At 37.6% G+C, this 15,700-nt stretch overlaps 1 protein-coding gene across 2 annotated transcripts in view; it reads right to left on the minus strand.

Moving 5' to 3' along the window:
• LOC108141074 (ras guanine nucleotide exchange factor V) overlaps positions 1-15,700 on the minus strand; it is a 58,501-nt gene that overhangs the window by 20,474 nt on the left and 22,327 nt on the right. Inside the window, exon 2 of one of the 2 annotated variants that reach the window (XM_017264235.2) lies at positions 1,436-3,750. The exons of the other annotated variant lie outside the window; for it this stretch is intronic. Within the exon in view, the coding sequence (XP_017119724.1) occupies positions 3,747-3,750 (4 nt within the window). The 3' untranslated portion in view covers positions 1,436-3,746. Of the gene's footprint in view, positions 1-1,435; positions 3,751-15,700 lie in introns of those variants that run through there. 2 annotated transcript variants of the gene reach the window in all.

Below are 15,700 nucleotides of genomic sequence, written 5' to 3' on the forward strand. Positions count from 1 at the left end.
TTAGGTATTCTTGATAACATTTACCTACAACATTGGGTCAACATTTCAAACTTTAAGCTATATTGTTCTTATAAAGTAAATTTTCTTGAAATATGGTACAACATTTTAATACCAAGCACAGTCTTAATATATTTTTATACTCTTAAAGAGAATTTTATAATATCAGTCAAAAGTTTGTAACGCAGGAGACATTTCCGCCCCATAATGTTCATATATTCTTGGTCAGTATCACTAGGAGAGTCGATTTAGCCATGTCCGCCTGATAAGGTTAATAACTTAGTAGATTCGTGATGTTCCATCTTCAAGATAAAGTGATAACATTTATTTGATATTATTTAATTTTTTTTAAGTTTTTCGATATTTAGTGTTGTTTTATTATTTTGGAATTACGGTTAAAAAATAATTAACAAGGGAATAATCGAAATATTAAACACAAATGCAAAAAAATGTTAGCTTTTCTAATTTTCCTTTTTCTTATGTCTTATGCACATAGCAATGGTTTAATAGCTTAGATCTACGCATTTAATTTTATTTAAATCTGAAAAGGATATCATATAGCTGTCATACGAAAGAATTAATAAATGGGGTGAAAGTCACCATAGCTTTAATATTTTTGAACATATACGCATATGTTTAAAATGTTAAAGATTTAGATGTTTTAAAAAATATTTTTATTATGCAATAGTTACTTGTAGCTAAGTTGAAGAAGTATCTATCGATGACCGAATTCAGTAAAGCAGAACTGGATATAAAAAAATGAGCGTGAAAGCAGGTTAAAAACGATAAAACAAAATGATATTCTACAAAAAAGTTTGTAGTGCCATTTTTTGAATCATGGAGTCCATCTGCACCGGAAAATCAAGATTTGATCGCTGGAGGATTTCATCGATTAAAATTTGTAAACCAGTGTAATAATATAGAATTATTTCGGGGCACACTTGTTCTTGTTCCCCTTTATATAAAACTTCGCTGTCAGCATAAAAATATTTGGCTGCACTACCCGCTTCACATGTTAACACACTGCTGACACACTTTTCATTGATTTACCCTCACTGAGAGCCGAGCGAAATGCCTTCGAGAGGTTTCCACGACAACGGATTTGGCTTTTTTGGGCCACTTTAACTTGGGCCCGAAGTGCGCCACTTTCTGGCGACATATGGAAGGCACGAATTTTGGCGAATGTTATATTTTAGTTGCAACCTGCAGCTGAGGCGAACGGGAACGCCCCATTGTTTATTATTTGTTGTAAAAAAAAAATAAGAAGAAAACCAAAAAAAAACAAAAAAAAAAACAAAATATACTCACTCACGCGCCTTTGTGCCAATACTTTTGTTATATTGCACAGACACAATTTTTTTTAAATTTTGATCAATATGAACAGCACTTAATTTAGCCAATTCGTAGATATTTTTGAAGATATTCATACTTTCATATAAAAAATGGTACGTAAATTCAGTCGCATATATCCAGTTGTAATTAATATTTTTTCTTGTACACCGCAGCAACAACAGCTATGTAACACCCCAAGTGCATTCGCCCTGGGACTTTTCGTCCGCCTTTGAAATTGCCCAACGCACCAAATGTGGAGCAAGCGACAAAAAAATATTTAGTGGCTCTGCCTAATCCTTCTACGATTATGGCCGTCGTGTCTATATCTATATAAGAGCTGCAATTGCCTCCATAGCTCTGGGTGTGGGCCAATAGGCATACATTTGGCCTAGTTGGGGGAATGGGGAGTGACGATTTGAGGTACATTGATGATGCCATGCCAGCGAAAACTTTGCAATGACATTCTTTTTTTTGAAATTTGCTTACAATATATAAGCTGCGACCTTTTTTTTTAAATTTAACTTTTTTTCCTACCTTATAAAAAATATAAACTCTTAACCAGCATTTGTTTTTATAAAGTTGGCGAGATCAAATTTACATTTGAGAAAGTGTGTTTCTTTTTCTTGCTTCTGATAAAGACAAATTGATTATTTTTAAGTTGGAAAGAATATCTTCAAAAAGAAAAATTATAATAGTTAACTATGTAAGATATCGATAACATGCTGTTTTTGAGGAATTGCTTATTTATTTTTTTATAATTTGTTGAATCTTGCCAAAATGTTTTTACTGTATTTGTCAGACATAGTTGCGTGTGTTGTTGTTGACTTTGTGTTGCGTGTTGTAAAATATTTTAAGCAAATGAGTCAGTCACCAGTTGCTTTTGTTTGCTTTGCTGTTTTACCTCCGAACGCCATTACCGATAGTTTCCCCTCCGTGGATTGCCGTCTTCTTTTGCATAAGTGGCGCATGCGCAATATTGACAGCTAATTGTACACAGATGGTATCAAATTTGCTCATGCAAGCGGATCTATCTCCTGGTCACCTTCTATTTTCTTTTTTCTTGTTGAAAAACTCACACGCACCGAGGATTGCAAAATTAGAATTGCCTGGCAGCGTAACAAGATTTCCATGTTGAAAGACTTTTATCCACTTTCCTCCTCCCGTACCGCTTTATTTGCGGAACAACGCCCACTGACTTGCTTAAATCAAGCAGCCAGTTTTTCCGTAGTCATGGGGTTTTTTATGCACTTTGGCTAGGAGTACAATAGCTGCAATAGAATTTGTGTAACGCTCCATCTTTTCTATAACTCTTACTGATTAATGTGATAGATTTTGGTGTACAAAACGAAAACATTGTATTATAAGTTTTAAGCGTTCCGCAATAATCTAAAAGTTTGTGACAAAGGCCACGATTATAGGCTTTGAATTCAATGCGTAGACCCTAAAACACATTTAAAAAAAAATTCATATAATATTTCTCGAATTCACCAATGTATGGTAAATGCAGGACCTTTGAACCTTAAAATGTTCATACAAATTATACGGCCAAAAAAAAAGTTTTCTCAAGGTGTTATTGGTGGGGGATCTTCATTGAAATCCCGATTTAGAATAAGCTTAGATTTGTAAAATTACTTAAGGGTATATCATGTTCTACTTCTCAAAAAAACTATTTTCTTCGTTTTTTGTTCCTTGCTAATTTTTCGCTTGATTAAATTGCTCTCTTCCTTTGCACCACTCCCCTCGGTAGTCCACTCCCCTGCTGATTAGATTTTGTGAAAGGCGCTGCCGCTTTTGCTGCCACTGCACCAAATTTGCCAAAAAAGGGAGCGCACCACATGCTGGGCGGCGGGGAGGAGGCCAGGCCAATCTAAGCCGATCCGTGGGAGAGTGGAAATGCATGATGGGTTGGGATGTTACGCTGGGATGGGACCCCCCAGGGAGGGGTTTGCCATACGTGTGCGTTCTCCATGGCAAGCTGGAGCCCCCACGTTTCCCGAACCCCATTTTTCACCCCTCTGCCACCCAATTTTCTTTGGAATGCTAACGGTAAGCGTGACGCATTTTTTCATCTCGTTTGCTCTTGTTGCCTGTGTTTCGTTGGCTAACATGTCGCATCATTAACCCATGCCGGCCGTTATTATTCCACTGGCTTATTTAGCCCGAATTGCGCACACAAAACTTATGCAAGCACTGCAGCGGACCACTAAAACGAAAATCGTTTACATTTGGAATCGAAATTGGCTGCAACGGTCAGTGCCCTATTGTTACGATTTTCGCTACATTTTTGTTGGTTTCCTCTGAGGTTTTTAGCTAGGGCGTCGGCCCGCTGCGATCTATCCAATTATTTGCATTAGTTTAACTTTGTTGGGTAGTTGGCCCAACTTGCATAACCAAAACAGCGTCGATGTTTCAAAAGCTTACCTGGAAAGAGAAAAAAAAGGGAGCATTAGTTTACACTTAGTTGTCTGGGGAAAAGTCATTAAATAAGGGTATCCAATAGAGCAATTTAAGTCGGCATATACGTTTAAATAAATATTAATATATATAAATTATACATTTTGTTTTGTAAGACTTAAAAAGAAACATGTATTGCTTTCAAATACCTTTTTCCATAATGATAGATAGTCTGTTCATAATTTTCATTAAACATCCAAAAAACTACGGTTCCAAAAATAAATAAAGGAAGAAAACTTCCTCAATTTGACTGTTTAGAATTACGCTTTAAATTTAATTGAAACCGGAAAACGATATCATATACCTGACATAGGAATTATCGAATTACTGAGCTGCAAATCATCATAGCTTCAATGTTTTTAAACATACTCTATTTCATCATAATTTTAATGTTTTCAAGAATGTTTAATGTTTGCAATAGCTGCAATATGAAGTTTGCTTCTTTTCTTGTTAAATTTTATTTGTATATTCCTACTGTTCATTATTTAAAAAAAGCATTGTAAAATGAAATAACATGTTGGATTACATTGTTTGCAAGTCAATGAAATCTAATTTTAACGAATGTTTATTCGATTTATTGCTTATGCCATTTTCAAACTGTTAAAAGTTTAGCCCAACGTAAAAATTGTCTACAAATTTTAATGCTGATATGTAACTTTTATTTATAGTATAAATAGGTAAATTTCCCCGCCAACATCGGCGCTCACATCCCAGGGATCCCAGTGATCTATTCCACCCCCTCGCAACTCACAGAAAAATCCAAGCCACCCAACACGCCCCATTTTCATGCCTCGAACATTGTGACAGTTATGATCGGCGAGAAACATGTGAGTAGTGTGTGTTGGGGATCTAGTAATGGGGCGATGGAAGGGGCGGGGAAGGTCAGGCGGTCAGCACATAAACTAACAAACTTTACGAGTATGTGAGGAGCTCGCTCCGGCAACGGGCATAAATTTTCGGTGGTCCCGTTCGGAGATAAGTTACGCCCACGAGAAGATCCCTCTCTCGTCCTCCGTCCAATACTCCCCCTCCCAGTCGATTCTTGGGTTCTGCCTGTGAATTTTCCGTGCTAAATTGTTAATAAACAAGCGCTTAACAAGCACCAGTTAGGAGAAGTGCGAACAACAGTTTACAATTAGACTTTCAACTATTGCCGCCATCTCCGGCGAAGATCGCCAGCTATCTACCTCCCTTTTTCCAGGCGAGTGCGTGGGGTGTTTTTAAACACCCCCAATGCCACGTCCGCCCACTCCCACTCCCACCTCGCCCCGTTTACTCCTTCGCCCCAACTGTTGGCCATGGCTAACTGACAAGTGGGCGTGGGCAACGCTTCCGCTTTCCCGAAACTGCATATAAAAAATAACACTACCATAACAGCAACAATAGCTGCATACACAGTAAGGTCTGGGGCATTAATTGCAAGTCAAAAGATCCAAAGAAAGAGCAAAGTTAACAGTTAAATGCAGTCATCGGTTGCGGAGCCCGATTCTTAGGCGCTTCAACTGGAGATTCACTTAGAAAAATAAAAGCTGCCGTTTGTGGTGGTCACTTGTGCAGAGCATTAGAAATACGAAATTTTGGACACATTTTTCTAAATTCTAGAAAAGATTTCCTTCCCTCAAGGGCAAACCTAGATTTTAGAAAGAAACGCTATTAATTTTAGCAAAATTTAACCTAGAATTTATGGTGGGTTGCCATTAATGACAAAAATATGTTGAATTTCTTGTTTTTAGGGTACATTTTGCTATGAGTGTACGTTTTAGGAACTATAATGTAAGTAATTATGTCAAAATTTAGGAAAAAACATGAAAAAACGCTATGGTCGCGTGCCCAGACAGTTAAATATCCGTTACGTAAATAACCAATTTCAAAATACATACGTCTGAAATATCCAAAAAATTACATCTATGCTTGTAACTTCTAAAATAAAGTTTCGATTTTGCAAATGTGCGCCTGGTTAGATATAACCGAATATATCATACACCGTCCAATAACTGAAAGTGACATGACATAAATTCGATGAATAGGCGTTATATATTCTGCATTTTAAATCCCAATTTTCCGGCTTTAATAGTTTACGAGATATCGTCGTTTTAACTGACGGACATAGCGACTGGCAGACAGACATGGCAATGTCTGGAATATATATAATTTATAGGGCAGGCAATTCTTCCCTCTACGCTTTACATACTTTTCAACGAACTCTTCAAATAACAAGTAAAACTAGCTTAAGATTGCACTAAGGTCATATATGGCCTTTAAGGAAATTTTAGTTCATATTGACATTTTAGAGGTCATTTCGCTTTCTAGCATTCTTTTCAGTGTAAATATATTTAACACATTAAATTCTAAAATAAAATGTGATAAGCGAAAGTAAATGCTTATATGTTTCTTATAAAACAATAGTCCCAAAAAATCACGCACTCATCTCTAAAACTCGGGCATTTTGCTGCCCCAACAGTGTGTCAAACCAAAAGCCGAGGCTAGTGTAGAATTAGAATGTGTGTGTTGGCATGCTCGGCTCGTCTGTACCTCTGCTCACAGCAACTTACACGCTACAATTTTCTTTTAGCATGCTGACTGCTGGTGTCCCAGCTCCAGCATAAGCCCCAGCTTTGACTATAGTTCCAACTTCGATCCCCATCCAAATCTAAATCCCAGCCTCTGAGTTGGCCGGCAACAGGAGTTCGCCCTGGCCAGAGCCAGGCCTGACTGGGTTCTGTTGGTTCTGCTGGCAATTGTACAATAATTATAGACTTTGAATTGTGTTTAACACGCAACGTCGACGTTTTGCCAGCCAGCGTTCAACGTTCAGCATTCGGTATCCAACGGATACCGGCCAACCGGCAAAGCGCTTTCACGTACTCAACTTAACCGAACTTTATTCAACCATGCTCTGGCCAACTGGATTGGATTCCTTGGCCTGGCCTGCGATTGCATTGGGAATTTATTTGCGGCAGAGGTCAAATATTTGATTATCGCGAGCACTCGCAGCGCCAAAATCCAACCAACGAAACGAGTGTGAAAAATTTGATGGGAAATTATGGTGCAACAATTGTGGCAATTCCTTCCAAAGTCGTTCAATGGCAATTTATTAGCCCAAAGTAAAAGGTTCTCTTTCGGTATTCTCTTCTTTGGTGTCCGACTTTTGGGCAAGTCAGCAAATTATTGCCACTTGGCAGCAGAAGGAGCAGCATTCGAGGCTGTCGGGCAGTCAAAGCATCCATCCAGGTGGGGATCGCAGTCACTTTGCCCACGATGGGTTACCGTCATTTACCGAAAAGGAGCAACAACGAATACTGGAGACCCTTGGTATTCATTTACGTTTCTCTAAAACGAACTATTTTTTAGGTTTTTGTTTAAATTAAAAGTTAAATAACATATATGGGTACAAAAGAAAACAAGGCGACAAATAAAATTTTTGTTGAAAAGAAAAAGGAAAATTGAAGAAGCTAATCTAAATCAAGAAATAAGCTAACATCGTCAAGCCGAAGTTTGTATACCCTTGCAGCTATTGGAAAATTGACTTTATATTTATTTATTATAATTCCTTTATTCGGATGCCTAAAAAGCAGTGAAGCTATGATGGTTTTCGGATATATTTCATCGTTCCTAAGGTTGCTATATGATTTCGTTAATAAAATGTTATTATTTTGTCAGAAAATTTGTACTTAATGCAGACTTAACAAATCAATTGTAGAATATATCACTTAATCAGTTCCACGCTCTTATGGCAATACTTTTCTTACTGTTTTTACACTCACAATAGAAGTAATACTGTTTTACCGATTGTTCCTATGGGAAATATATGCTTAAGACAGACGGACGGACAGACGGGCATGGCTAGATCGACTCTCCTAGTGATGCTGATTAAGAATATATGTAATTTATAGGGTCGGAAATGTCTCCTTCACTGCGTTGCAAAGTTCTCACTAAAATTATGCATATAACTTTCAAGCTGAGAGATTAGCTTAAAGGGTCGGAAAGGTGTCCTTTACTGCGTTGCGAACTGTTGACTGAAATTATGATAACTTCTGCTGGGTGAAACCAAATAATTGTAAGAACAAATTTTAAAATAATAACCAAATTTGAAAAACAAAAAATGATGAATTATATATGGTAATTGATCATAACGGGAGTGCGTGGGAGATGATAGTTGTGTTGTAGAAATATGGCCTCAAGTTGAGCAATCAAAATTTCGATATCTGTTCTATATTTAGTAAATGACAAAATTGGTATAGTTTTATTAAAAAAAAAAATCTTAAAAAATATGTTCTTTATTTAAATCATAAAAAGACACCATATCATCAGGTGGTGAGAGTATGGAAAGTCGAGGGAAAACTCTTTATGTCTGCCTGTCAATAAAATAAATAGTAATGCTGCAAATACAATTCTAGTACTTTGGGAAAAGGACTTTCTTTTTTTGGGTGGTAGGCTTGGAAGAAACAGGAGTGCGGTACAAAGTTCGGAATTATATTATTATTTAATGACTCTGTCAAGAATAAAAGGGAGCAACTGAAGGTCCACTAAACACAGAACAAAGCCAAGAAAAAATTGTGAAAAAAGATAGATGAATGAGGCACCATTCCTGGGTGCTACAGTCGTTGCGACAGACATTTGTTGTAGTTGTTGTTGCAACGTTTTGGCACCATTAACCTACTCAGAGAAATTACACCACGAACGATGAGGCGAGGATGACGCCGATGCTGATGCAAATGTTAGATGCCGAATGCTGACAATGGCCGTGAGTCTTGGGTGAGGAAGGAAAAGGAGACAGTCACAAGTCAGTCGGCACATTACTGTAACGGACCCCTAATAATATAAATTAAATGCAAGCTCAGCAGCTAATTGCAGAAAATACCCAAAAAACTGTACAAAATTCCAACTACTCATGATTCATGAGCGCCGCACTTGGCACGCAATTTAAATTGTCAACCCATGGAAGTGGAGGCTGCTTTGACATCATTTTATTTCTCTGTAGTTTATTACTCGGGTCCCATATTGTCTATAGAGGATGGGTCCAAGAGAGAGATGTGTTAAACGAGCTGACCTTCACAGATCTGGTTCCAGCCCAAACAACTAAACCCAACTCGTTTTTGTCTGCAGTAGTAAATGGATTTCTTTTGCATATGAAAGGCAAGTTTTTTGTGTGTGTTTTTTTTAAGTTTTATTGTTAGTCTTGGCGACGTTCCCCTTCCTCTCGTTCACTTTACACCATACGAATATTTAACGATTTCTTAAAAGTAAACATTCTACAATCATTTCGGCTTGCGTCTTTTATTTGTGAGGTGTTGTCTGCTCTTCAAATTGAATGGTTTCTGAATGTCATAATATTTAGATTTTTTAGTTTGGACAGTTTGCTTTGAATGGGGTTTTTCAAGGTCGTGGGGTGGCACAAATTAATTTACACCGTCCCGTGAGGTTCATAAGGTTCGAATTAAAAGTCAAACGAATCAGAAAGTAACGCATTATTTTTAATGTTGTTTTTGCAACAAATTTAATTTTAATATTTAATAATATATTTTGTTTCCACAATTAAGCCTGATTTGATTTCCGCATTAGTGCACTTTTTAAATGTGTCTGATTCTATTGGCGCATTAGCATTTAGATAATGCTACTCCGACATGTTAGTGGCACGAACAGCTGATCTTGATTTGTTTTCTTTCAAATTGTCGTAAATCAAAACAAAATGAATTAAAAATCATAAATATGAGCGAGTTTACGGAAATCCTTAAAGGCATTTGCCAACTTGGACAACAATGAAGGGGAGCTGATGGTGTTGTTTGACAGGCTTGCAAAGAAGACCACCACAGTTTCAAAATAAAGAGCAAGGATCCAAGGAGATATATGGGAGTGATTTCCTGTCAGAGATCAGTAATATATTGTGGTACTGCTACCAGGATTTGCAGCGTGTGCTCTTGTTTTCAGTAATTTTTATGCAAGCTAGATTTTACATTCGAAAGAAATAAAAAATTGCACCATCCTTGCATATAAAAACTAGCTGTTTTTTTCAAAAATTGTTTTTAATCGAGGAATTTAGCCTTATGGGATTCCCTGTGCAAATAAATGGGCATTAGGCTAAATGCGTTTTAATACGTCAATGGAATCCGGCTATTATTCAGCTATCTCATCCCTCCCCCAAAATATTTCAGACTAACCTTCGATAACTCCAACTGTTGCCCTACACAAAACAATAATCTTTAAAATACCTAGCCACAAACAGTGAAAATAAAGCTCAAAGTCTTTGGTTAACGGCATATTACGCCAGCGTCAGTTAGTCATTCAACACATATTTTCTTATAAATATTATTACAACAGCAGGATTTCTTAAGCGAAAATACATATGATAAAACGGACTACGGCAATAAAAATCGCGCCCGAAACGAAAGACTTAGGCAACGAACTTGCAGCAGGGGCAGCGGAGAGCTTAACAGTTAAACGCAAATTAACGCGCCAACAACAACACGGGCAATATACAAAAATCAACACAACAAAAAGTGGGAAAAAAACAGCGACAAAAAGCCAAGAAAAAATGTGCAAAAGTTAACATCCATTTGTTCTCACAACATTTTTACGCCGATTCACAAAAAAGAAACCAAAAACAAGCCCCAGCAACTGGAGGAAAATGAGTTAGAAACTGCGACGACTCCCCATTCATGAGCTCAATCTGGCGCTCGAGGAGTGGAATGGAATGGAATGGAGCGGAGTGGAGTGGAGTGGAGCGATCCAAACGATTCGAGTCATCCAAACAAGCGGGGGGCGGGGTAGTGGCAGCCCACACACAGAAATGGCAATAGCAAATCCACGAGGCTTGGCCAAAGCCCCAGAGCCAGGCTCTTTGGCGAATGGCAACCGCAACCAACAACAAAGTAAATGAAATAAAATTGAATTGTGTGTTTGGCTGTGCAGCAGTTGCAGTTGTTTTTTTGTTATTGTGTACTGGCTTCACGACGTTGCCGCCGCTGACGTTTGAGGCCAAGTTTAAGGTCTTCCTGTTGCCAGTTGGCAGTTCGCAGTTTTGCAGTTGTTGCTGTTGTCTTAACTGTTTTCACTCGGTCCGCAAGCCGGCAAATGTGTGTGTGCGCGATAGTGTGGTGCATGTGGGCTGGCTCACCTAGCTTCCTGCTGCAACAAGTGGCTACCTTTTGGCATACCCTAACGATGAAAAGGAGACACCAACGAATCTAGCATCGCATATATGTCGAAAGCAGCTAGTAGACAAATGTGCCTTACGAATTGAAAAATGCTGCGGTTTCCTATTTATTTTAAAAATATAAAAACAAAAAAAGAACGCTATAGACGAGTTCCCCGACTATTAGTTTCCCGTTATACAGCTAACAACATTTCAAACACAAAACAACCGGGGTCTAGGTGGCGCCATCTGTCGAACTGCATTCCTAACTCTAGAAGCTTAGAGCGTACAGCACAAAAACATTTTAGCCGAAATTATATATGCTAACACGGATTTCTGAGCATTAAATTACATCATTATTCTACTTAAGGAATTTAAAGAATTTTTGAAGTTTTACTGTGAAACCATACAAGCTCTTATGGTTTATTGTGTGACATAAGATATTAACATTTTATAAAATGGTATTAAATAAAAAGGATTCTTAAATTAGTCTCGCTTATGGTATTTTAATTCCAAGAGTTTTTAAAACTTCAATTCTAGAGCCAATACCTATTGTGAAGAACTTTTACAAGAGACTTTAATCAGCGGCTGCCCTTTATCGCAAAACTCCGCTCCATTCTCGTTATCTAATTCTGTTTGTACCGCGATCTGCTATCGCCAAAAAAAATAAAACGAGATGCAGGGGAACGGCCCCAACTCCTGCAACCGAAAGGATTCCAGTTCTTTGCGATGTTTCGCTGCACATTTCCTGCATCGATCGCTTTATCTGGAGTGGCTTCCACCCACTGGCCACCCCTTGCACCGCAGCCACTGTCGCTGGATCACCCGCAATGCGGATGCCGCCCATGTGTAGCAGATTTAGTCAAATGGGCTTAACGGTTAAAATGGGTTTGGTTTTTCTGTTAGCTTGGCTATCTGCTCTGGGCGCTTGTTTTCCTCCTGTTGATTTCTTGTGTTGTTTGAAAAATATTGTTATTACTTATTTTTATTTGGGCTTTGTTTTTATTTTTGGCTTTGGCGCTGTTACAGCAAGAGGGAGTTAACCCTGGGCCGGGGCATATTGGATCTGCAATTTTTCTCCGCATTTTTGCTGTTGTAGGTGCCGGTGCCGTATGCTTAATATTATTATAACTGCCGGGGCAGCACTGAGTTCTAGCAGGGATCGCGGATCGCTTCACGTTTGCGGTCAGGGACCAACCCAAATCCAGGTCGATCGACCAGGCCCAATAACGGACTAGGATGAGGAAAAAGCCTGACCAATTGTTAGTTGGTTAGTTAGTGAAATGTGGGTGGGTGTGGAGTACTGGCCAGGAAAGAAAAAGAAAATAAAGGAGGTAAGACCATGCCGGGGCGTTCACTTTAATTAATTTTTCAATTTGGGTCGAGGGGCAATCTGCCCCAGCTCAGTTGACATTTCCCTTGACTTTCCCCGCAGCTTACATAATTTAATTAAGAAATCATCAAAAATTATGTGTGAACCGAAGTGAACAGTTTTTAATTATGGCACGAGGAAACGCGTAAATATTAATTAAAGTTGCGCTACTAAACAAATTTGAAACGCTCTTCAATGCTCAGAAAATATATATGTTGAAGTAGAGGAGATTTTTAACAGCTTTTTTTCAAGCTTGTCCCGTCACAGTTCGTTAAACTGCAACTTAAGATAGTTTAAGTTAACGTCTTTGCCCAAGCTTTTTTGTCATTTGCGATTACGTGAGTGCCCGCGTGCTAAATAACATTAAACAGCAACTTAATGAACGAAAAATTTATGACTTCAGCCGACAAAAAAAATGAGAAAAAAGTGAAAATTCATCGAAATATTTATTGCATTAAATGAGATTTGGTTGCCTGCTGTGTAAAATTATATAAATTGATAATCCCATTTATGAAAGGTATTTAAACTTTTACAGCTCGTCATAGAAGGACGGATGCAATGACAGTGAGTAATTTAAAGAAATCAGTTATGGCTTTTAATTTGTATATGTAGAAAACACGTGGATCTGATCCTGGATTTTGTTAAACAATGGAAGTAACACTAAAAATAAATAAAAGCTTTGACCTGTTCTATTTTTGTCGGAATTCTTTGCAACTTTGCTTACCAATAATCACAAATGATTATATAATCCAATAAACGCTTGAAACCTTATAATTTTTCACTTATCACAAATTTAAATATATATAATTTAAAAATGAAGTCCACTTCAATGTAGCTGCTCACAAATCATTTAAAATAGCCATTTAACAATTCTTCAAGAGTTGAGTGAACAAAAAAAGGAGCACACATTCTTTTTTATCAATTTCAAAGAGCAGCTTGAAAATGATCTGCATATGCATATACATAAAATCTTCAACTGGATGTAATAAATTGCCTGAGGTTAAGCTGAGTTGCCCAAAAAGCAAAAAGAAGATTATGCTAAAAACTAGTTTCCATTCGTTTCGATCTGAAAACGTGTTTGTTTTTCGAAAACAAATTAGAAGTTAAATTCAACGCATGCGAAAAAATAAAAAACGATGTAAATTAAAGCTCTCAATAAAAAATACGTAAATTAACAAGAAAGGAAGCCAGCTTCGACAAGCCGGAGATTTAATACCCTTCCAGCTATTACAAAAAAAGCTAAGAACGACTATATTTCAATTTAAATGCGTTCATGTTTAAAAACTATTTTGCGATGAGTTTATCATTTGTCGATATAATATTTTAGTCAAATTTTTATATAACAATAACAAGAAAGAAAGCAATTTTCGCCAAGCCGAAGTTTATATACCTTTGCAGCAATTGCAAAATAAAATTAGTGTTTAAAACATCTAAATTTCGATTTATAAGCGTATATGTTTAAAACAATCGTTTCTATGGCAGCTATATGATATCGTTCTCAGATTTGAATAAAATTAAAAGCGTAATTCTGATTTATAAAACTAGTACTATGTACAAAAGAATTTAAAGAACAATTAAGAAAATTAGATAAGTAAAAATTTGTTGTATATTTTTTTTTTGTAATACTTTGAATTTTTTCCAAGGGAGCTGTATGATGCAGTCGTCCGACTTTGATGGATTTTAAACCGTAATTTTGAAATATTTAACCATTACTAAATGTCAAAGAACTAAAAAAATAAATTAGAAAACAGCAAAGTTATAATTTTTTTTAGTTTTTTTTTCGATTGTTCCTATGGGAGCTATATGCTATAGTCGTCCAATCAGGCTCTCTCCGACTTATGTACTACCTGCAATAAGAAGACAACTTTTGGGAAAGCTTTATGCAAATAGCTCTTAAAATGAGAGATTAGTTTGCGTAGAAACGGACGGACAGACGGACATGGCTAGATCGACTCTCCCAGTCATGCTGATCAAGAATATATATACTTTATAGGGTCGGAAATGTCTCGTTCACTGCTCTGGAATTGCTCGTATACATTATAGGGTCGAGTAGCAAACTTTTGACTGAAATAAAAACGGTCGATCGAGAGAAAAAGGCATCGCTCGTTGTTGGCTATAACCTTCAAATTTTGCATAAGATTATCTTTTTTTTTTATGATTGCTTGACAGGGTTGAAGCTGACGAAGATGATGATGGTGTTTGCCATACGGTGGTTTATGATTTCAAACTAAAATTAGCCTACTTTCGCATAGTGACGCTGTCCAAGTAGGGCAACTCTGTGATATTTAAATGGATACGAATACGCAACGTTAATGGAAGGTGTATCAATTTAATTATGTTAATTGAGGTTAACTTAAATTAATAAGACAAACTTTATGCATTTTATTGGATGTCTAAATGGTTTTATAATCATGCTTATTAAAGTCTATTAGGTCTTCCAAAAATAAATCCACTTATGGCAAAGATAATCAAACCAAACTTAATAACAGTTAACGTTTGGAAGGGTAGCAAAAAAAAGAGTTCACATGTGAGTGCGGTCTGCCTCATTCCATTTGACCTGCAACCTTTGCATGACATTCACGAACCCTGGGCAAAGGTTAACGTTAACCTCAGGTTGCCTTATCGATTGAAACCGCTGTAGAGCTGTCTTCCCTTTGATTTGTGTTTCGTGTGCTTCGCTGGCATTATTTTTGCCTAATTAACGCGACATTGAGATGCGTTTTGTGCGGAAATATTTTGCGATTTCTAGTGTTTGGCCCTTTCAGCACTTTCCAAATGTCAGGCGTTTGGCAGTGCTCGTAAATTCCCTTAAATTAGCAAATCTTCTCTTTGGAAAGTGTGTTTGAGGAACAAAGAAACTTTCTTGGATCTCAACGCTTGCCATTTGCCATTTGCCATGCGTCGAGCATTCCGAATCTATTTGGATGCGCGCGCGAATTTCAACTGCAGGCCGCGTTCAGAATATCTAAGCAGCCAAAGACACATCTAGGTAGTTCCCAGTTGCAGGGCTGACAGAATGTGGTTCATTTGGTCACTGGGTTAGCTCGGTCTCGGGCCCAAAGCAGCACCAATCTTCCACTGGCCCACCTGCAACCTGTCCTCTACGAAAATTGAAATGGCAGAGAACGAGAGCCGCAGAAGGCAAATAACAAATTGTTTCGACCCTGCCTCCCTCGAGCTCTCCGCTTGGCTGCTGTTGGCATGCAAATTGAGCGCCAGACGCAACGCGGCGTCAGCAGCCACAGCAGAAATTTCAGCAACATCAGCAACAACAACTCCGCCTCCATCAACTGTTGGGGTGCACTGTGACAAATCAAGAGAACTTTCAGAACTACCAACAAAAAAATTAACTGATCTTATGAAATAGTATTTCTTGGAGTTTTATAAGTCACGAAATAAGTTATTTTTAAGTT

Source organism: Drosophila elegans, unplaced genomic scaffold (assembly GCF_018152505.1).
Source record: "Drosophila elegans isolate 14027-0461.03 unplaced genomic scaffold, ASM1815250v1 contig_476, whole genome shotgun sequence".
NCBI lineage: Eukaryota > Metazoa > Arthropoda > Insecta > Diptera > Drosophilidae > Drosophila > Drosophila elegans.